Source organism: Scleropages formosus, chromosome 5 (assembly GCF_900964775.1).
Source record: "Scleropages formosus chromosome 5, fSclFor1.1, whole genome shotgun sequence".
Lineage (NCBI taxonomy): Eukaryota > Metazoa > Chordata > Actinopteri > Osteoglossiformes > Osteoglossidae > Scleropages > Scleropages formosus.
This window is the reverse complement of record NC_041810.1, coordinates 2020103-2046323: the sequence shown is the minus strand read 5'-3', so window position 1 is coordinate 2046323 and position 26221 is coordinate 2020103. Positions and strand designations below refer to the sequence as shown.

The following is a 26221-nucleotide window of genomic DNA, read 5'->3' as shown; positions in this document are numbered from 1 at the left end:
TGTGTACTCAAACGTGTATTACATTGTCTGAAAGAAAACACTATATGCAGCTATTTATGTAATGTATACTGGTTTATACAGTAGTATGAGACAAACTGCCTGTATTCAAGAATCATGTTTCTGCATTCAGATCTCTCTCTCTGTTGGTGTAATGCACTTTTTTATTGTCTTCTAAGATGTACGTCACTTTGACAAAAACATCTGTTAAATGAATAAATGGTAAATGTCAAAATAATTTAAGTATAATTCCTGTGAGTAACCTTTCTAACTAGGCAGCTGTTTAGCATTACTAAATTGGGTATAGCTTATATCACCACAGAAGTACTAAATGGATTGCTGGTATAGAATTTATTAATCCCACATTTTCTCCAACCCAATAAGGTTACAATAAAAAGCTCATACAATGAGAAACCTAAGGCAGGCACATCATTTTAAATATGTAGCTCAACATGGTGGTTCAGGCTCCTCCTCCAGGTGCATTCTGGGTAAGACAGGAACTTGTGTCCCAGTCCAAGGGCAATAAATCTATTTTAATGACATCATATTTCTTGTGACTCTGTAATGTAGCTGTATTTCATAAAATAAAGGCTTTAAACTTCACCTCACAAAATTACATCTTAGAGTGAAAAATAAATGTTTAAGTAGCATGCTTAGATGTTTGAGAGTAAAGCCCCCTGTTTCATGAGGATATGATATGCAACTCCCTTGAAAGTTTATCTATACAAAAAACTGTTTTGAATGGGAGTATGTAAAGTGTTTACCATAATAGAAAACAGTGAAATAGTAATTTTCAAGTACATAATTTAACAATTTTCAACATGAAGAAAATAAAGAATACTGCAGAGCAGAAATTTTCTATAAACTACAGCCTCTGCTTTATGTTTGCTGCCATATGTGATACAGCTGCATGATGTAAGAAAAGATATCAATATTTTAGTTTGTTACTGTATACTTATAATGTTTTCATAAGCATATCTCAGAGTGACAGGCTCTCTTTAGTTGGCACAAGGCACTCATTTGTAATATCGATGGTAAGAAGGATAGAGCCCGTCGTAGTGGAATTCACGCCATTGCTCTGTTGTCTCCCTGGTCCTCTCGGCTTGCTCTTTGAGGTCACAAGGAGAAGTCAAATGTCAAAAGAGGTCAAAAGATTCAAAAGCAGGATGGTTAGATGCCGTGGATGTTGTAATTGTAGATCTAAATGGATTATTATTTGTCTCTTAACTATATCAAAAACTTGTGATAAATGGTGACATTTCTTAATAATCCCACCTCCTGCTGTAGTACACGTGATGAAGGTACTTACCCTGAAAAGATATAGTAAAAAAAAAAAAACAAAAAAACTGCTGTTTGAGTAAATCATTGTAAGTAGCTTAATGGCTAAATGAATCCATGTTAGTGATATCAGTTGAGTTTGACTGACATTTTGAAAATAGGCATTACAAGCTTACCATCGCGCACTTCCTCCATGTAGTTCTCATATTCGGTCCTCTGCTCCTCATTGTACTCCCTCCGATTCTCGTCTGCAGCCAGACGCTGTCTGTACTCCGCTATGGGCGCAAGGGGAGGAATGATGAGACTTTCCACCATAGAATCAGAAGTCATCCGAGGAATCATGTGACTGCATCAAAATTAAAATGCCCCAGGTCTTCACATTAGTTTTGAATATAATTCCTTGTAGTGAAAGTTTGTGGAAGCTATCTTGGTTGCATAACCATGGCACTGTTCACCATCCTGTATTTTGATCTTTAACTACCATAGTTGTTAAGGACATGGATTTGTAATTGTAAGGTTTTGTGTACAGACTCTGTACCTTGTGACTGCTAAAGCACCCTTTGACAGAATGCTTATTCTGGATAGCGTCAGTAAAATACCCCCCTTTATTTATTGATCAAATAGTGTGTGTTGCTGTATGTAGAAAAATCACCCAAGCAGTGAATTATTAATATTTTATCTGTCTGTACAACAATTACAACATGGGGAAATGGGAAATGTAGAGGTTCGGGCCCTTTCTATGCAAACTGCTACTTGAAGGTTTTCTTTCTCCATGACCTTTTTCTTTGATGGTATACAGAATGTTTGAACTAGAGGAACTTCATCATGTCATCATATTAGAGATACCAATACAGTGACCTTTAGCACTTGTCCCCTTTGACCCCTCACCGTATGTTGTTTGCTTCTGTTCTTCATCTTCTCCCTGGTTCACTGAGGACACCACACCTACACAACACTAGAGAACAATGGCCTGGCTGTTGCACCATGTGATTCCTTTTCGCAGAGTCCTTGTTTTGATGTCAACATTACCCATCTCAGTGAATATGGAGAGAGTACAGGTTTCCCCCCTTACGCACAGCTGTATAATCACCTCACAGGCTGCATGAAAGTCTGAAATATGAAATCGAGAATAAACTAAAATTGGAGGGCTATGACTGAGATAAGACTTAAAGGGATAAGGCATAATGGTACGCTCTACACCATTATATTTCACACTTGATTCCACTGTATAGACTGGTTCCTCAAATTAAGAACAGGACTGACAACAGAAGTTCTCCTGTCATTCGATTTGCAATTCTGTAATGCTTTTAAGGCTTTATAATACAGATATCGCTGTTTATTTGTTGGTACTGTAAAAATTTTGGATCAGAAATACAGAAATAATTCAAAATGCTATGATAAATCCTCTGACTTCATTTTTTAAGCTATATGGTTTTTCAGTTTTTAATCAGCCAAAACTCAGTTTGGTTTATGTACATTCAAACAAAATTTAAAACTGAGTACAACAACTGAATACAGCAAATAACTACATCTGGGAACTAATCCCTGTAGATATTTATTTTTAATTTTGGATTTAGGATATGTACAGTGGCAGTTGCTCTTGTCTGAAAACCTGCAAATGTAGCTGAGCTAAAGCAGTTCCGGATGGAGAAGTGGGCCAAAATTCCAGCGACAGCTGCAAGAAGTATTTAGTTAGTTATTTGATTGTGAAGCAGAAAATACTTTCTCACACCTCTGATCACACATTTCATTATATTCTACGAGAAGGAAAGAACATAGCATTCCTTTTTCTGGCTCCATTCATATACTACTAGAACTGACAAAAAGATTTGATCAAAGCTCAAATAGCTGTAAAAACAGAAAGAAACTGGAAAGAGCTAAATACTTTTTCACAGTCTGTATTATAGAGCAATGTGTCTGACTTGATACAGGCTGTTTTAATCAGGCCTGTAATTTAGTGTTGGTTAATTAAATAAGGGGGCATAAGGGGCATCTTGTGTTGCCGGGTTAGGCTCCGGCAGCTTCAGCCAATGTGTGTGTGTGTGTGTGTGTGTGTGTGTGTGTGTGTGTGTGTGTGTGTGTTAATTAAATGAGCTAACCAACTGAAACAGTAAACATAGATTCTTCTTTCCCTTGTTTTTCCTTAGTTTCCTTCTTAAAGTAGGATTTTCCCCACATCTCCCCAAGTCATTTGGTGCATTTTCTTCCAAAAATGTATGCTTTGTGTCATATTTTGCTGATATTAGCTCAGCTTCCCTGACCTGCCTTCATACTAATTGCCTGAGCCTCTGTTTTCATGTGGATCTAAATTGTTTCTCAGCATTAGGCCTATTTCTTAATTAAAAAAACAGCTTTTGAGCATAGGAAACATTTCTCTATCTGCAGATTTTTAGAGGATAAAATGTAATGATGTATATTTATTTTACAGGTGGTCCCCAATTTACGATGGTTCGACTTACGATTTTTTCGTCTTACGATGGTGAGCTGGTGATAAACATTCAGTAAATATGCGGTGCGATACTCTCTTGCGATTCTGGGCAGCGGCAGCGATCTGCATCTCCCAGTCTGTCACGCAAAGGTGTGTATTAAATGCATTTTTTGACTTACGATGGGTTTCGCGGAACGTAACCCCATCGTAAATTGGGGACCACCTGTACTTTGCTTCAAAAATGAAATGCCTCAATTATATGCACAACTAAAATCATTATTAATGTTTCTACTATCAAATAACTCAAGAATGTTTTTATTTAGTTTAGGATAAAAATATATTTAAATATGCTGATATTTTGGGGTGGGGGCCACCGTGGTGCAGCAGGATTGACTGGGTCCTGCTGTCTGGCGGGCCTGGGGTTCGAATCCTGCTTGGGGTGCCTTGTGACGAACTGGCATCCCGTCCTGAGTGTGTCCCCTCCTCCTCCAGCCTTGCGCCCTGTCCTTCGGGGTTAGGTTCCAGTTCACTGTGACCCCGCTTGGGGCAAGTGGTGTGTGTCTGTGTGTTTGTGTGTGTGTGTGTGTGTGTGTGTGTGTGTGTGTCAGTCAGTGAGATATTTTGGGAATGGCCAATAACACATTAACTACATAATAACACATTCAGTTTCATGCAATGGTAAAGACATAGAAAGACAGTATTTTCTCCACTGAACTATGTGATTTAGTCCATAAACAACTGCATTACCACTAATTAATTAAACGGTGTATTAGAATAAAAGGAAGTGTACAATGGGGGTTGAAAGCCGGTGTTTGCACCATTGTGTCTCATCAGCTGCGTCATTTATGTTTTGGGTTTCTAAAAAACATCGGTATTACCCCCTTCCTGTCTTGCACATAATGTTTCATGCAGACATCCATGCTGTGGACAGATCATTGTGGATCTCTGAGTACCCATCATTGGTTCCCCAGCCATTCATAACTGTCTGCAAATCATTCAGTTGCTCATGGCTTCTAAAATTGCATGGAGATTAAATTAAACCTTTGGTTGCAATATGATGTAATGTAGAAATAACTCATGCAAAAATGCTGCATTACACTACCGGCTTTGGCCCCCTCACTGTGAGCCCATAAATCTGAAGATGAGATTGCTTTAAGACCAGTGGCCATGCCTGAAATCCTTGCCCATTACCGTACCAGTACCAAAACCATGTGCACTTCATCAAAACATCCTTTCTTGTGTGTGAGATCACAGTCTCCATGGCAGAAATATCTCATCTCCAGACTTGAGTTTTGAAAATAGATTAACTGTTTTAACTCTTTGTAGTCTGATGTGGAGATATGAAATTTCTATGGTGCCACGAAGTTTAGGACTGCTATTTGCGAACCAATGGTTTTTCATCAGTTGGACTAGTGACAGGAACACACAGCTTTGTTAAATGACATTATATAATTCTGCTCAGTCACACACTGTGATACTGGTCAGTTTCATTTGAAAAGTATTAACAGATTCCTAGGACACTGTTTTCCTCTAATTGGTTGTATTTTTGCTTTTCTGCTTTGCACTGCTACTGGTCACTCGGTTTGTTTGGGTGCTCAGTATGTCTGACCACGGTGAGCTCAGCAAGCCACGGCCCCCACAAGGCAAACAAAGTGCCCCTTTTTTGGTGCTGACGAAAGCCACATATGTGGGTATCGGGTTCGTCTCAAACCTGCAGTGGTGCACACCATGCAGACAAGCTACAGCATGAAAAAGACAAATGTGTCTGTCCCGTGTCATCAGTGTCTGTGTGTAAAATTGCTCCTCCAGCCTATGCTGAAAGAGTGTAACAGCACTGTGAAATATTGCTCACTCTTATTCACTTTTCGGTTGGGGATATTAGGAGATGGAAACTGAAAACTGCATTTCATCTTTGAAAATTCTGCCAACCGTTCATGATGAAAACCTAAATCTTACATGGTAAATATAGATTTATAAAATAAAAATTAATATCAGTTTCAGATGCATTCTTTAGGGAACTTTACCAGATGTGCACAGTTAATGCATTCCATCTTCCTCTCAAATTGCATAAGGGGGTGTTCCTACTAGAGGAGCACATTATAATCCATATCCAGACTTGTATGAATATTAAGATTCTTTCAGTTGGTGCAGCTCCTAAACTAACAGAATACAGTTAAGACTTGGTAACTATAGATCGTAACATTATATAATATATATATATATATATATATATATATATATATATTTTTTTTTTTGATATTTAGTCATGCTACCCTTTCCTTCTTTGTACCCATATTACCTAGATATGCTCATACAGATTCCTGTAAATAACTGCACTACCCCTTTGATGTTTTTTATATGTTGAATATGTCTGAATGAGTATCCACCATGTCACATTCTCACATTCTTTGTACATGTAAATGTACTTGTACAATAAAGTATTTTCTTATTTTCCATAAAGCAGTATAGTCTTAACAGATTGTGATCAGAAATTGCATATGTTTGTCTTCTTTCAGCACTGGATGAAAGGCAAATAGGAAGTGCCCCCCCCCCACCGCCCCTCTGGGGTTTACCACACCACTACTCCCGCATTACTCCTCCTCCAGGTAGTGCGCCTCAGCAGAGTCGTGCTGCCTTAGCGGTAGGAGCACACGCTGAACCTCAAATTGTTCCACGTGCAGGTTTTTCCAGAACCGCAGCCTGCTTCCGCTGTATCGTTTGACAGCCACGTGCCTGTCTGGGCTGTGCCCCCCCTCCACCACCAACAAATTCCCAAAATATGGCTCCTGGATCTAGGGGGTGGGGGGGGGGCAGGAGTGCAGTTGCTCCATGCTACCCTGTGACTCCTTTGGCTGCCTCCACCTCACTCACAGCCTGCTCTGGATCTAGTTAGCAGCACCTGAGCCTCCCCATCCCCTCCCCATCCATTGGCCCCCGTCTCTCAGCCCCAGCTACCCTCCCATGAGCCGGTCGCCCGCAGCACCCGACCACAAACCACTGCCACGGGCAGCTGCTTCTGCTGTGACCACAGCTGGCAGGGCTTCAAGACCAGTTGGGCTCAGACCCAGAGACAAAATGCAAGAATGCCTATGCAGTGTGCAGGTTGCCTCTGCTCTGCTCAGGGGTTTGGGTTAGTCCCCTAGTCCCACCCATCAATAAAATAACTGTAACCCCCTCTGAGTAGGTCCAAGAGAAGCTCCAAAACAAAACCAGAAGATCCTCACCCATGAGCTCATTCTGAGAGGTCACAGATCTCCTGCCACGTCGCTTGAAGAAGTTTGAGGCATCAGACTCGTGCATGAAGATCCTCCTGGCAGAACCTGAGTGGCAGGAGGGGGGATAGGGGGACATTCAGTGGAGGGAGAAAGAGAAGAGTGAAACCTGGGACTTGTGGACCTGCAAGATCAGAGTGGTTAACGGAAAGTGTGGAGCGTTGCTGTTGCTCTCACCCTGAGGATCAGCTGCTACCTTCTCATCCACCTTGTCTTTCTTCACCGCTGCCCCTTCGGCCCCAAAGCGGGCTGCCGTGAAGAGAGTGCAGTGAAAGAACAGGAAAGCGGCTCATAAATGTGCTTCTTTCAGTGTGCAAAAGGGACATCTTAATTAACATTCTGCTGAGCTACTGCTAACAAAAATAGTTTATTTCCAACAAGTTCATGCAATTTTCTACACGATCAGTAATAGTATTTTTTTGTCTTGTTTATCTACAACTGAGACAAAATATATAACAGTCCACAACAGTATATGGCAAATGAAGTGCCCAGTTAAAATCTGGATAAGTGTGTTTGATAAAAGCGGATTGAGCGTTAAATATTGCAATATTCATATATTCATCCCTCCCCCCAAATGGTAAGCAGGACCCAGGTGCGGGACTCACCAGCCAGGATGAGCAGTGCAGCGAGCAGGGAGAGCAAGACTGGAGGAGTCCAGGTCATCTTGGACTGGAGAGCACAGACAGAACAGAGGTGCAAGGGACCAGAACAATGCTGAATGAAGCAAGTGTAAGAGTGTGTGTTCTGAGCTCGCTCCTCAGGGGCAGGAGGCAGGCAGCTGGAATTTCACCAGCCCACCGCGAGGAGGGGGTGCTGCTGGGCGGGAGCGTAGCCTAGGGTTGCTGCGTCTTGAAGCGCTGACCACAGGCCCTACACGCCAGGGACACACACACGTGCTATACATCAACTGACCACAGAAACACAGTCACACACGCCGTAGGCATCTATACATCTGGGGTCTATATACAGACAAACAGGCTTCACATACCGGGACAATTCTTATCACAAAGACTGCCACATGGACGTATAGAGTAGAACACGTGCCTTTTGAGGGAGGGGACCTGTGTCTAGTACCAGAACTCAAAATACACACAGAAAAACAAAGGGCTCTGGATAGCAGAAGTTACCGGGTTGCACAACACACCCCAAAAATACATAAAAAAACGAAGTTGATTACAAACAACAATCCCATTATATCCAAAAAACAACAAAAGGCTATGCCTACAGGTTCTGTTGCTATTCCCACTTGTACGCTCGTATTACTTAGATATACGTAAGTATGCTCACACTCATCCATGTAAATAATTGTACTATTTGTGTAGTACTTTGTATGGTATTTGGTATTTGTATTGTCCAGTGCTGTGAAAAAGTATTTGCATACACTTCTAATAGTGTACAGACAGTAGAGTAACATAATAACATCTGCACAAGACGCACTGAATCACACAAGCCCACTCTTTCCAAGGTACACACTTGTACACATGGGAAACACAGGCTCCCTATGAGACACACACTTGTACTCCCCTTCGTGGGCCCCTGGGCGATGCCGCTCAACAGCTTCACCTCTCGCTGGTGCGTGGGCATGTCCTTGCGCTGCTTTCATTTGTTCCTTCTCAAGGCTCCATTCATATACTGCAATATCTGAGAAAAAGATCGGATCAAATTTAATGTGAAAAACCTGCAAAAATAAAGAACATTGTAAAGGGCCAAATGCTTTTTGACAGCTCTGTAATTTCTTAGCACTTGGCCACTTTGCTTACTGTTACCTTAATGTTGCTCCGAATGACAATCGACCGTGTCAGATTCCGTATTTGTACAAACCTACCTGGCCAGCGAAGTGTTCTCTTTGTCTTAGCATTATGACTAGAGGGGCAACAGACCACGAGTCTGTATGGAAGAGTGCAGACTCTACCGCTTTTCCAGTTTTATTTTTGCTGGGCATAAAGCATGCATTAAATCGGATTATTGTTCGATATTCGTTTATCCGTGCTATGCGTTTTGCCGTTTGATTATAATAATTATAGCTATTTACTATCCCAGCTTTATCCAACACATACATACACCAGAAAGGGTAATGAAGCCAGTTTTATGGTTGAATGCACCTGTAAGGAAGGGGGGATGCGGTGGCGCAGTGGGTTGGACCAGGTCCTGCTCTCCAGTGGGTCTGGGGTTCGAGTCCCACTTGGGGTGCCTTGCGACGGACTGGCGTCCCGTCCTGGGGTTATCTCCTCCCCCTCCGGCCTTATGCCCTGTGTTGCCGGGTTAGGCTCCGGTTCCCCGTGACCCTGTATGGGACAAGCGGTTCAGAAAATGTGTGTGTGCGTACCTGTAAGGGCTCAATTACATCTGTGCAGGGTCACTCTGGGTTGGCACAAGAACATGGCATTTTCCTGCAGAAGAGGTGCATGGGTTCATCCTCCAGGATGACCAACCGCCCCGTCACGGGAGCTGGGCTGCTGGGCAGGGTTAGGAATCCAAGCTGGAGCCCGTTAAGGCCCTCACCTGCCACCACTTCTTCAGTACTCTCACGCTTGGTCTGGGAGAAGGGATGAGTCAGAAGAAGGGCCCTTTTGCTGGGATGGTTTGATTCCGCTGTGCGAGACACATATCTGCTGACCCTTGGTATGGGCCTGCACAGAAAGTTTCATTACGCAGGAAAATGCAGGGATCTGGTTTTAGTGGCTCAAGGGAGGAGGTTGGAAATGGGGAATTCGCATTATTGCCATCACTCTTCCTACCTGTGGTGTCTGGAAATGCATTGCTGATGGTCCTCACTGTGTCACACAGCCTATCCTTGTATGTCCTGAAAAGGGTTGCAAATGCTTCTTGTACCACTGTGTAGCTTTACAAGACATTTGACCGTGTTGAAAACTCACATACCTTGGGGCATTGAGACCATATATGGTGAAACACAGCGTGTAGGCAGACTTTGACCTTAACCATGAGGTCCGGAAACTTGCAAGCTCATGCTCCGAAGACTTTCGAGACACTGCCTTTGACATCCCTCGGTCGCCTCCGACGGGCAGGTGAATTTCACGGCTGTAAACCACACAGTCCTTTCAACGGAATGTTCCAGAAGGAAAATGGTACACCTTGAGAACTCAGAACGATTAGATGATGTGAGGCTGTCCTTTTTTTGTCTGCTATGTAGGCATCTTGGCACCAACTTTCTTTGTAAAGAAAGATAGTAATTACTAGTAAGACTAAAGTTTAGTAGCAAACCGGCATTATGTAAGTTAAACTACATATGAAAATTGAATTTTCTAGGAGAAATACAGGACTATTAAGAAATATTAGAACAATGAGGCAATTCTAATAACGCGATTACTGTAATCACGTGTTGATTAAATTGCCCCTGCTGAGCTACTGATAAAGTATCACTCGCAATAACTGAAAAATAAATCGCATCACATTAGCAAGGTGAGGAAAGGTTTCAAATGATATTTATGTATTGAGTCTATCATTATGATTGTATGTATTTCATTACTTTGTTTTACATAAAGCTAGTTTGCCATTTAAACTTTTAGCACTTTCTTTAAAACATTTTACCATTAGATCTCATTATTATTACAGATGATAAAGAGGCACAGATTTCTTGCCAGCAGACTTATGACTACAAAACAGCTGAGATGCGCAGAAGAAGCTGTACCCTGTGGGGTCGGAAGGCTCGGAAGGTAATGTTTGCCTTGTGTGGTTCTCGCTGTCTCCAAGACTTATATTTTGAGTTGAAATTTTTGCCCCGTAAGGCGTTTCTCCAAGGTGTGAGTTGAAGGCCTGTCGAATGTAATGGTACAAATTACATTTGCTCATAACTTGGAATTCTCATAAAAGGAGCCTTTGTTAGAAGTATTAGGAAAATAATGGAAATTACACACGGCCTCAAATTGTTTTGACACATTTTTTTGAAGATTTTCAGTCAGTCGTGCAGAACGCTCAAATGGTTGGAGTCGGCTCGATCCCACTCAAACCGTAAATACGTTGACAAAGCAGCACTTTTTGTTTTTATACAAAAATATTAACCTATACCCAAATATGACATGCTCCTGTATTTTTATAAACTGTAACTGTTCTGTGAAATTTGATTAGCAGGTATGTTTACTAATATTTAACTGACAGCTTTGGCCAAGGTCATTTACAGTATTTTGTTTGTATACTGAACAGGGGGTGCGGTGGCACAGTGGGTTGGACCAGGTCCTGCTCTCCGGTGGGTCTGGGGTTTGAGTCCCGCCTGGGGTGCCTTGCGGCAGACTGGCGTCCCGTCCTGGGTGTGTCCCCTCCCCCTCCAGCCCTTCTCCCTGTGACCCCGTCTGGGACAAGCGGTTCAGAAAGTGTGTGTGTGTGAGTAGCTCAGTATACAAACACACACTGTCTGAAACCGCTTGTCCCAAGCGGGGTCGCAGTGAACCGGAGCCTAACTTGGCAACACAGGGCGTAAGGCTGGAGGGGACACACCCAGGACAGGGTGCCAGTCCATCACAAGTTACCCCAAGCGGGACTCGAAGCCCAGACCCACCAGAGAGCAGGACCCTGCCAAACCCGCTGCACCACCCCTGAGCTATTTAGTAATTACTCATTTGTGTATTTTTTACTGGGGGGGGGTTCTGGGTAAATACTTCGCTCAGAGGTATTACACCAAGGATTTCATCCTGTGCGCTCAGCTCTTCTGACGACATAACTCGCCGTGTTATCCAACTTGCAGTTTTACACCTTTACCTCTTTGTGCTACATGTTCAGCAGATGTTCCTTGCCGAAGATGCTGCAGCAGGTTTCCTTGTGGTCCCAAACCTAGGACCTCAGCCCTTGGCCCCCAGCTTGCCTCTGAGCTCGCACTGTTGTAACCTTAGAGCGCGCCGGGAGGTGTGCGATTCAGAGCCCCGCTCTCACGGAGGAGGCGCTTCCCCCACCTGAGCTCTGGCACACATCCTCACACCAGTGAAAGGTGAAACTGTTGAGCGGCATCGCCCAGGGGCCCACGAAGGGGAGTACAAGTGTGTGTATCATAGAGAGCCTGTGTTTCCCATGTGTACAAGTGTGTACCTTGGAAAGAGTGGGCTTGTGTGATTCAGTGTGTCTCATGCGGGTGTTAGAATGTAAAAAGCTGCACGCTATTAAAAGTGTGTGCGGGTTTCTATACCTTTATTTTTGTGTATGAATATGAGTATGAATATCTGTGCTTTTACTTTTTTCTTTGTACAGACCTGCATAGGTTTTTCAGCAGGATTGTTTTGATACATACTGTACATGCTTTCTGTAGGCGCATGTTTTTCTGTTTGTGTGAGTCCTAGTGTGTGTCTGTGTATCTCTGAGTGTGTAGGTGCGAGAATGTTTCCCACACAAGGCCAGGGGAATTCGGATGGAATTAACTAAACCTAATGAACAAACCGTAACCCTAACCCTAACCCAAACACAACCAAGGCCGGTGAATGAAATTCACAGCGGTTACTGCAACCCCGTCGGCCACAGCTAAGCATTTATGGTTGTCCTGCTCAGCCAACGTGCCTGTATTTTTCTAACATTGCAACCAGGGTCATTCTCATCCAGGGCTCCTTCCCAGAGAAGGCCTTGCATGTCAAACATTAATCCAGTTTCCCCCACATGGCAACAGGCCTTGTTGAGATTGCGGGTATTTAGTGCGAGAAATGTGTGACACAAGCAAAGCGAGGACTCTGTTGCTTCCTGATGGAGTCTTTCTCAAGGCGAACACAAGAAAGAGCACGGCTAGCTCTAATCCAAGAGCTTCATGAGCCGTGCTAATCCTCACTTTGGCCTGGAGGCAAAGTGTGGCGTTTCGAGATCAAGCACCGTCGGCATCCCTGGATCTCCTTTCCTCCTCTTCCCTTCACAGTCTCCTTCACACCCATCCCTGTGGCGGCGTGTGTACGCAGGGGATGCGGTGTTAGTGATCCTTTCAGCACGCGTTCTGCCTGGCTCCCCCTGTAATGCACATCACACTTTGTCTCCTGGTTCCTCAGGCATTGCATCTAAATGAGGCTGGCAATACAGAGCTCATCTGGCAGCAGCTTGATTGCAGGAGGCCAGGACAGAAAGGCTGAGTGAGAAGGGATCTATACGGGTTACCTCTACTGCAAAGATCACTTGTGTTTTAGTGCGCTCGCTTAGTAAGGGCTGGACCACATTAGTCTTTTTCAGGCCAGCTGTCCAGGCCAAGAAATGTTGGGCCCTTGGCTCTTAACTCTCATTTCAGGACCTTTCCCTATAATCTAGGGCTGTCAAACTCACTTCCTGGCAGCCTGTGTGCATGTTTGCTTTCAAACCAACTCATTACCCTGACTTAATTAGTATAATTACTAGTTAACTATCTTTACTATTTTTACCATTGCATTTTGCTCTAAATAGCTTCACCACTGAAATACAGCATTTCTTGGATACACAGTGAAATTTCTGCAGTCTTCATGTGCAATTAGTGCTCGCACATGCATTTATTCTTAACGTGTACACTTGTCATTTTTATTGTTGCTCTGAAGAGAAAGATCCCGTTACAAAGGAAAGGCAACTATCAACAAGAATTCTCATAGCCGTTTTCCACCTGTTAATTTTACACTTGTGCAACCAAAGGGATGGATATGTGGATTATAACTTTTGGTGCCTGGATGTGGGAGGGCAGAGGCCCCACATTGATCACTACTTGTTGAGAAGTAGCTCAAGCCAGTCGGTTGAAGTCCAGCGGCGGGTTTCACACCAAAGTCCGCAGGATATCAGTACCTTTGGCGCTGAGGAGGGAGTACTGGGCACTGGGTTGCGGGATGGTGAAAGACAGGCAGGTGAGGTTGTGCAGGCAGGAGGGGTTAAACTGGGGAAGGAAAAGTCATGTGGGCTACAGCCAAAGGTTAAGTGGGTAGCAGGTAGAGAAGCTGGGGTATGGGATACTGTAGATAATGACTTAGTTGTTCTTAGGTCATGAAGATGTTTGTTGGCTATGCTGGGTGTTGTTCTCTGTGGCTTCGGGTTGGTGGTTCGACTGGGTCCTTGTGTACAGCCGTTAAAAAATACGCACGGGGTATAAAATCTTTTCCTGTGTATCTTGAATGTCTCGTCTAGTTAAGCTAGTGACTGCTGTGAAAAGGGCAGCTGACACCGGGGGAAAGACCATGTGACAGCATGGAAAGACAGCTTTGCATCAGAATAAATTGATCTAGAAAGACTTGCATCACATAACTTGAGGGAGGATGACAACTACAGCTTTGAAAATGTAAATATATTCAGTGAATGAGAATATATTACTCTTGATATATATCAGGATGGAAATAATTTTGATCATGTGATACTGTAATCAAACTTTGTACTTAAAACTGGTACATTGCAGGATCTAATTTTATGTAGAGCTCAAGAAACCTTGAGCATAGTGGAAAGCAGCATCAATTCTTCTGTACATGTTTAGTTGTATAAACATTGTAGGCAGCATAAACTGCTATGGAAAAAGAAAATGCATTGGACTCTACAGTACTGTACTTCAGCTGAGTTCGGACTCATGATTTATTTTTCTCTGCTCACATAAGCTACATGTTGTATATATCCAGACAAGAAGGAGAATGTTATGTGATGTCCTACAACATGGATACATTATGTATAGATATAGGCTGAACTAAAGCTGGTGTGACGATGTCATAAGGAAAAGCATAAAATTTGGTTGTAGTGCAGAGGTTTAGTGTTATAAAGCACTTAGACCTGATTAACTGCTCACCTACCTCTGCTGAACCATGCTGCACTGCTGCAGCAAAAAATCACCAAAAAAAAAAATATATCACCATTCATTGATGGTATAGCCTTTGTTGAAAAGAATATGTGAACTCAGTGCATTGAGGTATCAGACCTCTGGAGGCACTGTATAAAAAAAAATTACCATTAGCTAGTGTTTACAATTACAATATAAGCAGCCCTAAAGAATGAAATGTGTGACCAGAGTAAATTGCAGCAGCAAAGTATTTAACCTGGCATGGTCTCATAAAATATCTGGATTCATAAATATATAGTCTATTTTGAGTTTTGTAAATCACTGGAAAAAGTGTATGTATTTAAGCAGTGTAAAAGAACTTTACATATTCAATAAATTTATTCTGAGTCATTTCCACAGATAAGCAATTAGGCACCAGTACCAAAAAGACCCTAAAAGAGATTAATAGATTATATCCTCTGCTAATACAGCAACTAAATTTTGATTTCTTTAAGGCAAAGCTGTTGTCTTGTGCTCTGATGGATCCAGGTTCAATTTTCTCTCCTGCTTTAGTACCCCGATCAATGTAGGGATACAGTAAGAATATCCTCTGTGTAAATGGATAAATTGTTTTGATTAGCCTATTTTACACAGTCGAACATTTCCTTGGATAAATGTTGGATCAATTAAGGTTAAAAATAAGTCTGGGCTATTCTTACTTGAAACAGAAGTGATTAAAAACAAGCAGGTCTACACGATAACGGTTCCAACACTTATGATCAGAAGTTACAACGATCCAGTATCAACAGAGTATATAATCCATTCTCTGTATATGTTTTGTGATGCAAAGGTCCAAATCAAACAATTCATTAATAATCTTCTCAACACTACCTTCTGTTGAACGTTGCACTGACCCTCAAAAAGTCCAACCATAAAATCAGCATTCTGACTTTCCTTTCCATCTATTTCTATTAATGCATCACATTATAAAATTAAAGCCTGTAGAAGTCCCTCAAGAGCTAAATTGTACTGTAATTAAACAACATTATTAGGTCACTTCAGAATATATTAACTACGGCATTAAAGCCTTGTAAAATCAGAACTGGGCAGAAGTCCAACAGATTTTAGACTCATCTTAAAATTAATGAGTCATTTATCCCTGCTACTCCATGTTATGTGAACTTTGAAGTGAAGATTTTTTTTTTTTTAAACAATTACTTTCCAGAGAGAAACCCTGGAGAACAGAGAGAACCCAGCCAACCCATAACCAGCGACCCATGTGGTCCTACTGATGTTCTCCACAGCACTGATATTGTTTCACATTGAAGTGAGACGGTGCTCGAGTGTGCTGTTCCCGTTGACGCATCAGCTCGTTTCCTCAAAGGGATGTCCTCTCTCCTTGCACCAGACATGCCCTCAGAGCCCACGACTCCTGCGCAAGACATAAAACAAAATGGACATCGCTTGCTGGGAATGAGGCTTTCTTAAAAGCCATTAATGATTTGTGTCAGTAATGAGAACTCTGGTCCTTGAAGACTAAAGTGTCAGCAAAACCCTGAGTTACCTTTTCATTAGTCATTTATTAACACCTGGCCCTAGTGTCTAAAAAATGACTTGCATAAAGAACTGTGAGTTATGGTGAAAATAAAGAGACTGAGTGACTGTACAGCCATCAAAGACTGGACTCCCTCACGCCACAGTCAAAAATCAGTTATAACAGGAAATTCATAACCTAATTATTTAGTAAAATGTCAACATGAGGTTCCTGAAATACTCAGCCAAAGAATGTGCTGCTGCCAGTTATAGTTCAGCCCATTGTTTGTGTGGACTAGCCCATATCCAAAGGCACTGGGGGAACTAGACAAATGTTCCAAATGTTACTTAAACCAAGAGGTAAATCTAATTTTTATTTTCCCCCATCTCTTGATCTTAGAGGGGTTTAAGGAATGACTAAAGTTGAGTTGCCTTCTGTTCTTCTTTACAATTGTTTTGCAAAACATCTTAACAGCTGATCCATACTTTAGGGACAAGTTCACATTAAAATACGTCACAAATTAGTATGAAGACTACCACATTTATGTGATATGATCCTGAAAATTATTAAAAACTGCTGATTAAGAAACTAAACCAGGTTTGTGTATATTTGCGGTCATAGCAACATCAAGAATGAACACTATATCCAGAGAGGTTTGCTTCCTTAAATGCTGCTAAAACGATGAATTTCAACAATTAAACTGTTTATACTGCTGAACTGAAACTTATAAGGCCAAGAGCACTCCAGGAGATTTCTGTCTGGTACCTGAAATTTGATGTCCAAATCATACTTCTGCAAAGCAAGTTCTTTGATTTCGTTCCCGATGTTTTCCTGTGTCGTTCCCGTGACGTCAATGTAGTAGCAGTCTGCGCTGGCGTAGTGGCAGGAAATGGCCTGTAGACAAAGACCAGGGTCTGCTCAGGCGACTCACTGGTCATTCCAGTGCAATTACAACAGGGGCCCCACACAAAGTGTCTGTCACTGTGTACAGTACATTTCAAATTCTAGATGTAATAAAATACAGTATATTGTTTTCTGTATTTAGAGTTGTGCGCTTGCAAATCACTCAAAACACTGAAGTCATTTTTATCAAACTGTTTTAATTTCACCCAATATCCTACCACTACAGTGAAAAATTAATGATCTTAATGAGAGGGAGAAGGCTGATGCAAAGGATACGATTCATTCCAATTCTACATTTCGAAAAGAAAAAAAAAAAATTCATGTTATGTATTAAGAGCTGTATGTTGGGGGGGGGATCACTTTTAAACACAATTTAGGTTTCTACTCTTCGCCTCTAATTTTTTGACAAAGGTAAAAGAAAAAGTATCTGCAAACATTATTGTGGATACTTTTTGATTTATGCTCATACAGTTAAAAAAAAATGTCATGGTCTATCCAGTCATTCCAGTATCTGTACTTATTTACTTGAAGTAACTGTACTTAATCTCAGGACTGCTGATCTACAGAGAGATGGGTTATTGCCTAACATGTTGAAGCTAAACTCATTCCTGAACCATGGAACAACAGAGCGCTGTTATAGAGGAGTACCTTCCGGAAGCCTTGAGTTTTGTTCATTCCAGAGCCATGGATCAACAGAGGGTGGAAGAACACTGTGTCCCCCTTCTCCATCACCAGGTGAAGTCTGGGGTGATGACTGCGGTAGTCACGAATGCCGTGATACATCTTATTCACCCCACCCTGAATGAAGAGCCGAGTGGAGAGGTCAGCACTGGACTCATCGCATATAGTATGTTTACCCCAGAACCCTTGTTGGACTGAAGGATTTGAAGTGAGACTGACATCATCCATGGAGACTGGATTTCACCACAAAAATAAACACATCCTAACCTTGCAAACCTACATAAGTTCTCCACTTAACATCATTTGGAAGCTTTAGAAGTGAAGGGTAACAGGCATATGTAGTTCCAGGACCAAACTGCAGTTCCTGCATCGCCAAATGCAAACAACCCTTTACCTCTAAATCAGTGGTTTTCAAGCTTTTTTAAAATCAATAACACCATCATGTCATATATCCTGTTCTACAGCACGCCTAGTCAATTTTCTGTCAGAGCAGTTTACCCAAGTATATTTCACCAATATTGTGTTATTGTAATACTGATGTATGGATGAGTGACCCATTGTAAGTAGTGTATCTAGCAGTGTAAGTCACCACGGTGAATAAGGTGTGTTGGCTGATAACACTACACAGAGTTTGTTGGAAGTTGCTTTGGAGAAAAGCATCTGCTAAATAAATGTAAATGTGTTAATGAGCAGTAATGTGACTCGTTACATTTCTCAGACAAGTCAACATATAAACTGGGAAAAAGAGATCACATATTGGAAGGCAGGCAACTATAAACTAATCTAAGGCAGACAGTGGCTATTATATTCATTTTCTTTAGCTTAGTCATTGATCAGGCATTTGTACCAGTATAAAAGATAGGGCATCTTCTCAAGAAATTTATTACATCTCTGCTGTAGTAGTTAATACTTGTGTAAAAAATGTATCAAGATAATTAAGACAATCAATCCAACTCAAAATTACTGATCATCTTGCAGCACCCGGTTCCTGCCGATTATAAATGTTCACACCACTTAACGAGACCTTGCTATGCAGCTGATCCCAGCACTGATGCATACTTGTCTAAAGGCATCTGTCTGTGACACCCAAGGTTACCATGGCAACCTGGTTGAAAACCATTGCACTAACTGGCACTAAAACTAGTCGCTCACTGTCAATTCCCAGGCCCATCTCTCCTCCCTGAACTCGTCCCCATGCACACACCTCCCACTCGGGGTAGTCGTGTTCCTTCAGGGTTTCTTTATGGGTCCCCGGTTGGACGACAAGGCAACCGTTGTTGCGATCCACGTTCTCCATGGCGGTCCAGGCGCACACAATGCGGTCAGCAGGTCGGAAGGGAAAGTAGTGAAGGTCCTGGTGCATGGGGTGACGTGACGTTTTCTTTCCTGGGTGGCAGGAGGACAGCATACACCTCATTTAGCCACCCCAGAGCATCACAACCCTCACACTCTGATATTACCCTGTGAGAAATATCCCCAGCATGCGAGAACGCCACCAGGCAAGAAGTGCCAGAAGTACACCTGCATCAGGTGGCTTGTTGATCAGCATAGTGTGCATGGCCATGATGTTCGGCCCAGTGAAGCACTCCACATACTTGAGGATCTGAAAGCAGTATAAATGGCAGTGAACACAGGACAGTGTACTTCCAAGAGTTAATGTTGTCATTACTGGTTTTTGGGCCACTCTTTATCTGTTTACCAGTGTATTTGTGTCAGGAGCTCTGACTATTTGCATTTTATTACTCAGAAGGTAGAATTCTGGCTTGTGGGAAGGACCATCAGTGAATCAGTATTCAGACATTTGGGGAAGAATTATGAACATCAGTATATTAATATTCAGACCTGGGGGACAGATTATGAATATCCATGTATCAGTATTCAGACCTGAGGGAAAGATGAGTTTCAGTGTATAAGTACACCGGCTCCTCAATTTACAAACATGGAATGCTGTTCCTGCCTTGTTTTGTTTGTCATTCTAATGTCACGTTTGCCCCCTAAGTCACAATCAATAAAAACTTAATAATACAGATGTATCTTGCTTTATTTGCAGGTTTAATTCTGTAATAAATTTTAAAAATACTATTTTTATTAAGACTATGTTAAAGTTTTAAAAAATGTTAAGTAGAAATCTTCACAAACTCATTCAATTCAGACTTTTGACTGATTTACCCTGTAAACACAGGCAACATTCCCCATCCTGCTACTGATCACCAGCACTCACAAACCCCAGACACAAGCTGTAAATACTGCAGAAGCAAATTAAATTAGAGGCCTCAGGTTCCTATTCCATTTGATTGTATTTTACTGACATCTGTTGGCTGGGATCATAAATTTGCAAACAAAAAATTGAAGAATGAAGAAAACAGAATTAAAAGGAAAAGAAACTGCAAAATTTTGTATGTATATTTGGACCATTCATAAGATGCAGAGTGATTCTATTCAAACACAGAGGAGGGATCAGGAGTTTCATTCTAAAATGGAGCAGTTTCAATTACAGCAATTAAACCTGGGGCAGTTTGCAGTAGCGAAACAGCTCTGGGTCCTCCTGGAAGTCCTGCAGTTTAGACACAGCCCTCTGGTCCGGTACAAACTCAGACTTTGCGATGGTCACGTCCCGCATCACCACCAGGCCGGGAACCTGCACCTCCCTCCTACAGATGCGCTCAAACTCCTCCCTGAAAAGAACAAACATTTAACACATGTGAAACTGGGTGCTCCAAGGACTCCGGCCTTGGGACCCAAAGGTTGCAGGTGTGAATCCCACCTCTGGCTATCGTACCCTTGAGAAAGGTACTTACCCTAAAGTGCTCCAGTAAAATTACCCAGCTGAATAAATGGAGAAATAATTGTAGGCAGATTAACATTCAAAATCACAGTGAAAAAAATACCTTACATGAATAAAAGTAAACTCCTGATCTACCCTTTTCAGGATGGATCCAGAGAAAGAAAGATGCATTCCATGGCTATATAGATGCCATGAAGTAATTTGGGAAAAGACAGCCCATCATTAACAGACAAAGTGATAAACCCTAACTAGATCCGACAAATGGTAAGCGTACAAAACGAGAAGAGCACATTCCAAGGCCTGGCCTCAAGTGACCAGTGTTGGGGATGTCACTAAACATTCTGCGGCTGGGCTGTTTGTTGCAGAAATAATGTCTTCTGACAAGAGGGTTGGACAGGTCAAAGCTCACCCATCTCCTCCTGCCAAACCAATTTCATCTGTCACAAAACATTGTCTTGTTTCTGCAATGTGTGCGCAGTATGAGAGTCTGTGATGTTTCTCTACAGCGAAGTGTAAAATGCAGTTTGTGATCCTCCCTCGAACACATGGCTTGCATTTATAGGTCATCGATTTATATAACTGACACTTTTCTCCAAATCGACTTAGGGACGTACAGTAAAGTGATTTTCCAATTTACACAACATTGTATCGGTTTAGGATAAGAAAGGTACTACAACAGGAGGTGAGGATTGAACCCAGGTCCTCCTAGTGTAACACAGCAGCTCTGACCACTAAGCCACCAGCCCACACCACAGCTCAGCTCTTATTTTCCAGTTTTGTGATTCATATTTCAAATATAAATCTAGCTCTTTCACATCAACAGCAAGGAATGCAAATGACACATGAATCTTTGACGTCTTATATAGTATGAAATCTATTGACCTCCAGCACTGCAAGTGCTGAGAAGTTTCCACATGGAAAAAAAGAACTGTGAAAAGAGCTGTGGGTAAATTAACTGATGGTGCTCAGAAAAGTGCAAAGTTCGACCTCTTGTAAGTTGACAAAATTTCTACCTATCCAAATTTAAAAAAATCAAATTTTGTCACACACACACAACCATATTTAGTACAACGTGCAGTGAAATGCTTTTCTGACTGTAGTATATACCAATAGGGGCAGCATGGTGGCACAGCGAGTAGCGCTGCTGTCTCAGAGTGCTCGGTGGTGTAAGATGACGTGGGTTCAATCCCTGCTCAGTCTGTGTGGAGTTCACACGTTCTCCCTGTGTCTGTGTGGGTTTCCTCTGGGTGCTTTGGTTTCCTCCCACAGTCCAAAGACATGCTGTTCAGGTTCCTCCATCGTGTGTGAGTGACAGAGAGAGTGTGTGTTCCACTGATGTATGGAGGAGCAACCCATTGGAAGTAGTGTATCTAGCAGTATAAGTCACTTTGGTGAAGAAGGTGTGTTGGCTGATAACTCTACATAGAGTTCATTGAAAGCTGCTTTGGAAAAAAGCATCTGCTAAGCACAAACAGCAGCTGAAACTGCTTGCCCCAAGTGGGGATGTGGCAAACCAGAGCCTAACACAAGGTGCAAGGCTGGAGGGGGAGGGGACACACCTAGGATGGGACACCAGTCTGTTGCAAGGCGCCCTGAGTGGGACTTGAACCCCAGTAAATAAATGTAATAGTAGTGATAATACAAGTAAAGTAGAAATTAGAAACATTCTACAGCAATATGAATATATAATAAAGTAAGATAAAAATAGTGATCTAAAAATGTAGAATAACATAGAAATATAACAGAACTGTATTAAAAATATAGAGCAAAATAGAATATATCTGAGGAGAAAAATGCAATATGGTACAAATCTATTTAAGTATATGTCTGTGAAGATTGTGAATTATCCAGGTCATGGTATATCCCAAAAAAAAAAGGGGGGGGGGGGGGGGGGAAGACAACTGGACTTGCATGAGTTTTCTTGAAACCATTTCACCACTCATCCAAGTGGCTTCTTCAGTTCTAAAAGACTGGTGGGGAGTTTAGGTTTTTAACTTGGAACATCTGTGGGTGGACCCCACTTGAGACACACATGACTGGGGTCTGTTAACAACCCAATAATCACCTACAATTAGAGGATGTTGTTCAAATTAACCTGGGTGGCATCCTGTCCCTTATGTGGCTGGAGTATCAGAAAAACTCAGGAGGATTTTCAACAAACACCACATCTCTGTGCACTTCAAGCCCAGCAAGACTCCGAGACATAAACCTGTTCACCCCAAAGACCAAAACACCTAGGCAAAAGCAGAGCAATGTAGTTTATGCAGTTCGGTGCAGTGAGGAATGCACAGACTTGTATATTGGGGAAACAAAACAAGCCCTTCGCAAACGCACGGCTCAACGCAGGAGAGCCAGTTCTTCAGGTCAGGACTCAGCGGTCCACCTACACCTGAAGGCCAAGGGACGCTCTTTTGAGGACAACAACGTACACATTCTAGCCAGAGAAGACAGATGGCTTGAAAGAGGAGTGAAGGAAGCCATCTCTGAACAGGGAAGGTAGACTGAGACACAACTTATCAGCCATGTATAACACAGTCTTAGCATCTGTCCCCCAGTTTCACACCCCTTTACACCTTGGGTCTGGGGGTTTCTGGCCATTAATGGGTTGTTAGAGTACTGCTAATTGTAGAAAAACAGGACACCACCCAGGTTTTTCAAGAAAACTTCTGCAAGTCCAGTTGTCCTTTTTGAAAATAAAATAAAATAAAAAAAAAGTATATGAAAGTAATGTAATTTCTAGCTACCCAAGAGGTGTGGTGCTAATAGAGTTAATGGGCCTCTCACACACGCTGACCAAAACCGCTTATCCCGAGCGGGCTTGTGGTGAGCCGGAGCCTATAACCTGGCAACGCATGGCACGAGGCTGGAGGGGAAGGGGACGCACCGTGATCCTTTATTAATAGACTTGCCTGAATCGGTCAATGTCCTCTGCAGAAACCAGGTTCTTAATGAGGAGGAATCCATTCTCTTCATAGAAGTGCCTTTGTTCAGGTGACAGGTGGTCATTATCAAGGGTGTACCTGGGGGTAGGTAAAAAGAGAACATGGGGAACAATGCCTCTGTGAAACATCTGGGGAGCCTCTATATTTTTTTTTTTTAGCCTGTATTTTAATTTATTATTATTAGTGACGAGAAAGTAATAAAACCATTTTAAAAAGTGCACCAACTCACCTCAGAGGCACACGGTAATGGGCGGATACGGCCTGCGCTGAAGTGCAAGAAGAAGCTGTCTAAACAAAGTCAAGGTGAACCACACACACACATTTTCAGAACCGCTTGTCCCATACAGGGTCACGGGGAACCGGAGCCCACCCGGCAACACAGGCAGGGCGTAAGGCCAGAGGGGGAGGGGACACACCCAGGACGGGACGCCAGTCCGTCGCAAGGCACCCCCAAGCAGGACTCGAACCCCAGACCCACTGCGCCACCACACCCCATCCAAGGTGAACCAGCCAAGTAAAAAATAATATAACATTACAACAACAATAAGAATGATTCAGCAAATCGTTTACGTTCAGTTTTACGACCCTGAAGTAAAACCGCCAGAAGCAGTAAGAATAATGTTTAACTTAAAGGCCAAATTCGACATAAACAGCGAGCCTATAAGTACAACGACAGAAGGCGGAGGCTCGTGTGCAGGCCTTCACAACACCGGGCTCGCGTGGAGCGCTATCCCACCCGACACGTCACCGAGGCCGGCTACAGCCAGAAGCGAGTACCGGCCTGCTGTGCGGCGTTAAGACTTGGATACGACAGCTGCGGGAGGACGATCCAGGTGGTGCAGGAGGACCTTTAGGCGGTCCGTGGCTCGAAACATCTCTGCTCCTGTGTAATACTCTCTGCGCGGTGTTTTAAAATTATTTTTGTTTGCGCCGTAACCTTTCTATTTCGTCCGGTACTCCGGCCCGGTCAAAGTCTCTTCAAACAGAATTATTATGATGACGACGGTCGTTTCTCGCTCTTATCTCGGCACTTTGTCTCCTTCCATTTAACCCTCAGCGGCCCGCATTATGTAATATTATATAATTGTTTATATATTAAAAAACGTTTTTATTGTGCTGCATGATATAAAACATCAGTGCTGATGTAGACAAAACTTATTTAAATCATTTCAAGGTGTGTGTGTGTGTAAGTGTAAATTTAAAGATTTGTTTACGACTCGGCGTCCTGTTGAACTTTCAGTTACACCAAAAGAACCTTTTTTGCACTTTTAAATACAACAGAATTCAGTTCATTATTACTATTCCACTTTATAACTGCATCTTTACAAATTATGCCAAATTAGATTAATTATATTTTAATATTTTTCATTGTTTCCACAGCTAAATACGATTGTGTTCAGCATCTGAACATATGACATTAATGATAATTAATAATCACCAGTCTCACTGAATTTTCTCTGTTTTGTTTGTATTTTGTACATTTCTGATGTCTGCAGTCAGAATTGTAGGACACAGGAGTTGTCACACACACACACACACACCTGTGTCCATGTAGTCTAGGCCATAAACTCCAAAAAGAAGTGCAGAACTTGCGATAATGACAAGGAATGAAGTTTTGTGAAAAGGTGCAACACAATATGAGTTGATCATCAATGTTTTATAAATGCTTTATAAACAATTGAAATGGACTCCCAATCTTGGACAGGAACCCCAAAAATGAGAAAGCTACCTCAAACATGACTTAAAAAATATGCAGAGCAGCGTATCATTTATATTCAGAAGATGCTTTTCTCCATATTGACTTCCAATGAACTCTATGTAGTGTTATCAGCCCACACACCTTATTCACCATGGTGACTTACACTGCTAGATACACTATTTACACTGGGTCACTTATCCATACATCAGTGCAACACACATGCTGTGGGTGAACCTGAACAGCATGTCTTTGGACTGTGTGAGGAAACCAGAGCACCCAGAGGAAACCCAGGCAGACACAGGGAGAACATGCAAACTCAACACAGACTGAGCAGGGATCGAACCCATGTCCTCTTACACAACCCAGTGCTGTGAGACAGCAGCACTACTTGCTGTGCCACCGTTTTAAAACTCGCCTCTCCCAGACTCACTTCACCCGTGATCCCTTAAGTTCACGTAATGTGTAAATGTTCATGCTGTATAACTTTGAGATCATAACTGTTGAACAACGGACAAACCTTCACACAGCTACTCCTGTAATGTAAATGTTTAATTTAAAAAAATTACTAGGAATGTTATTAGTAATTGTTGATAATTTTGATAAACCTTTGTGCAGTTGCTCGTGTGATGTACATTGGTTCATATGGTGGAAAGTAACAAAGTGTACTTTAGAATCACGCGTCTGCATCTAAGTCTCTCCTTCTCCTAGTGTGATGTACACATTGTATTTTCTATGAGATGTATGTCGCCTTGAAGAAAAGCATGTGCGAAATAAATAAAAGTAAGTGTATGCAGGACCTTATCGTGTTGGCATTGGGCCCTTGCACCTTTATACATGAGTCACGCAGTGTCAATGGAATCGATATCGCTGGAATACACAAGGGCGAGGCAGAAGAACGGAACCACCCTATAGTCTCTTAATATTTATTAAACTATTACTGATTTCTTGCATTCCTGACACTTTTATCCAAAGTAACAAGCAATATTTGATCTATTTATACAGCTGGGTATTTTTACTGGAAAAATTCTGT

General features: G+C 42.2%; 2 protein-coding genes across 2 annotated transcripts; both read right to left on the bottom strand.

The window, feature by feature from the left end:
• Nucleotides 1–340: 340 nt before the first annotated feature.
• Nucleotides 341–7688, bottom strand: ucmaa (upper zone of growth plate and cartilage matrix associated a). The gene is made up of 5 exons (XM_018739521.1): nt 7581–7688; nt 7153–7224; nt 6928–7023; nt 1452–1550; nt 341–1105 (listed from the first exon to the last, which is right to left on the bottom strand). The coding sequence occupies exons 1-5, from the start codon at nt 7636–7638 to the stop codon at nt 1014–1016; spliced, it is 417 nt and encodes a 138-aa protein (XP_018595037.1). The 5' UTR covers nt 7639–7688; the 3' UTR covers nt 341–1013.
• A 6930-nt stretch (nt 7689–14618) lies between these two features.
• phyh (phytanoyl-CoA 2-hydroxylase) lies at nt 14619–24543 on the bottom strand. Its single transcript, XM_018739500.2, has 9 exons — nt 24302–24543; nt 23722–23780; nt 23460–23570; nt 20272–20440; nt 19287–19368; nt 18970–19151; nt 17733–17882; nt 16947–17075; nt 14619–16079 (listed from the first exon to the last, which is right to left on the bottom strand). Exons 1-9 carry the CDS (start codon nt 24365–24367, stop codon nt 16026–16028), a joined length of 1002 nt encoding a protein of 333 aa, XP_018595016.2. The 5' UTR covers nt 24368–24543; the 3' UTR covers nt 14619–16025.
• Nucleotides 24544–26221: the final 1678 nt, after the last annotated feature.

Excerpts from the sequence above, each read along its gene's own strand:
- ucmaa (XM_018739521.1), bottom strand. The coding sequence starts at position 7,638 with ATGACCTGGACTCCTCCAGTCTTGCTCTCCCTGCTCGCTGCACTGCTC. Across the intron at positions 7,225-7,580 it reads TGCACTGCTCATCCTGGCTG|CCCGCTTTGGGGCCGAAGGG; the intron begins GTGAGTCCCGCA and ends TCTTCACGGCAG. Across the intron at positions 7,024-7,152 it reads GGTAGCAGCTGATCCTCAGG|GTTCTGCCAGGAGGATCTTC; the intron begins GTGAGAGCAACA and ends CCTGCCACTCAG.
- phyh (XM_018739500.2), bottom strand. The coding sequence starts at position 24,367 with ATGTTTCGAGCCACGGACCGCCTAAAGGTCCTCCTGCACCACCTGGAT. Across the intron at positions 23,571-23,721 it reads CATTACCGTGTGCCTCTGAG|GTACACCCTTGATAATGACC; the intron begins GTGAGTTGGTGC and ends ACCTACCCCCAG. Across the intron at positions 19,152-19,286 it reads CAACAAGCCACCTGATGCAG|GAAAGAAAACGTCACGTCAC; the intron begins GTGTACTTCTGG and ends CCTGCCACCCAG.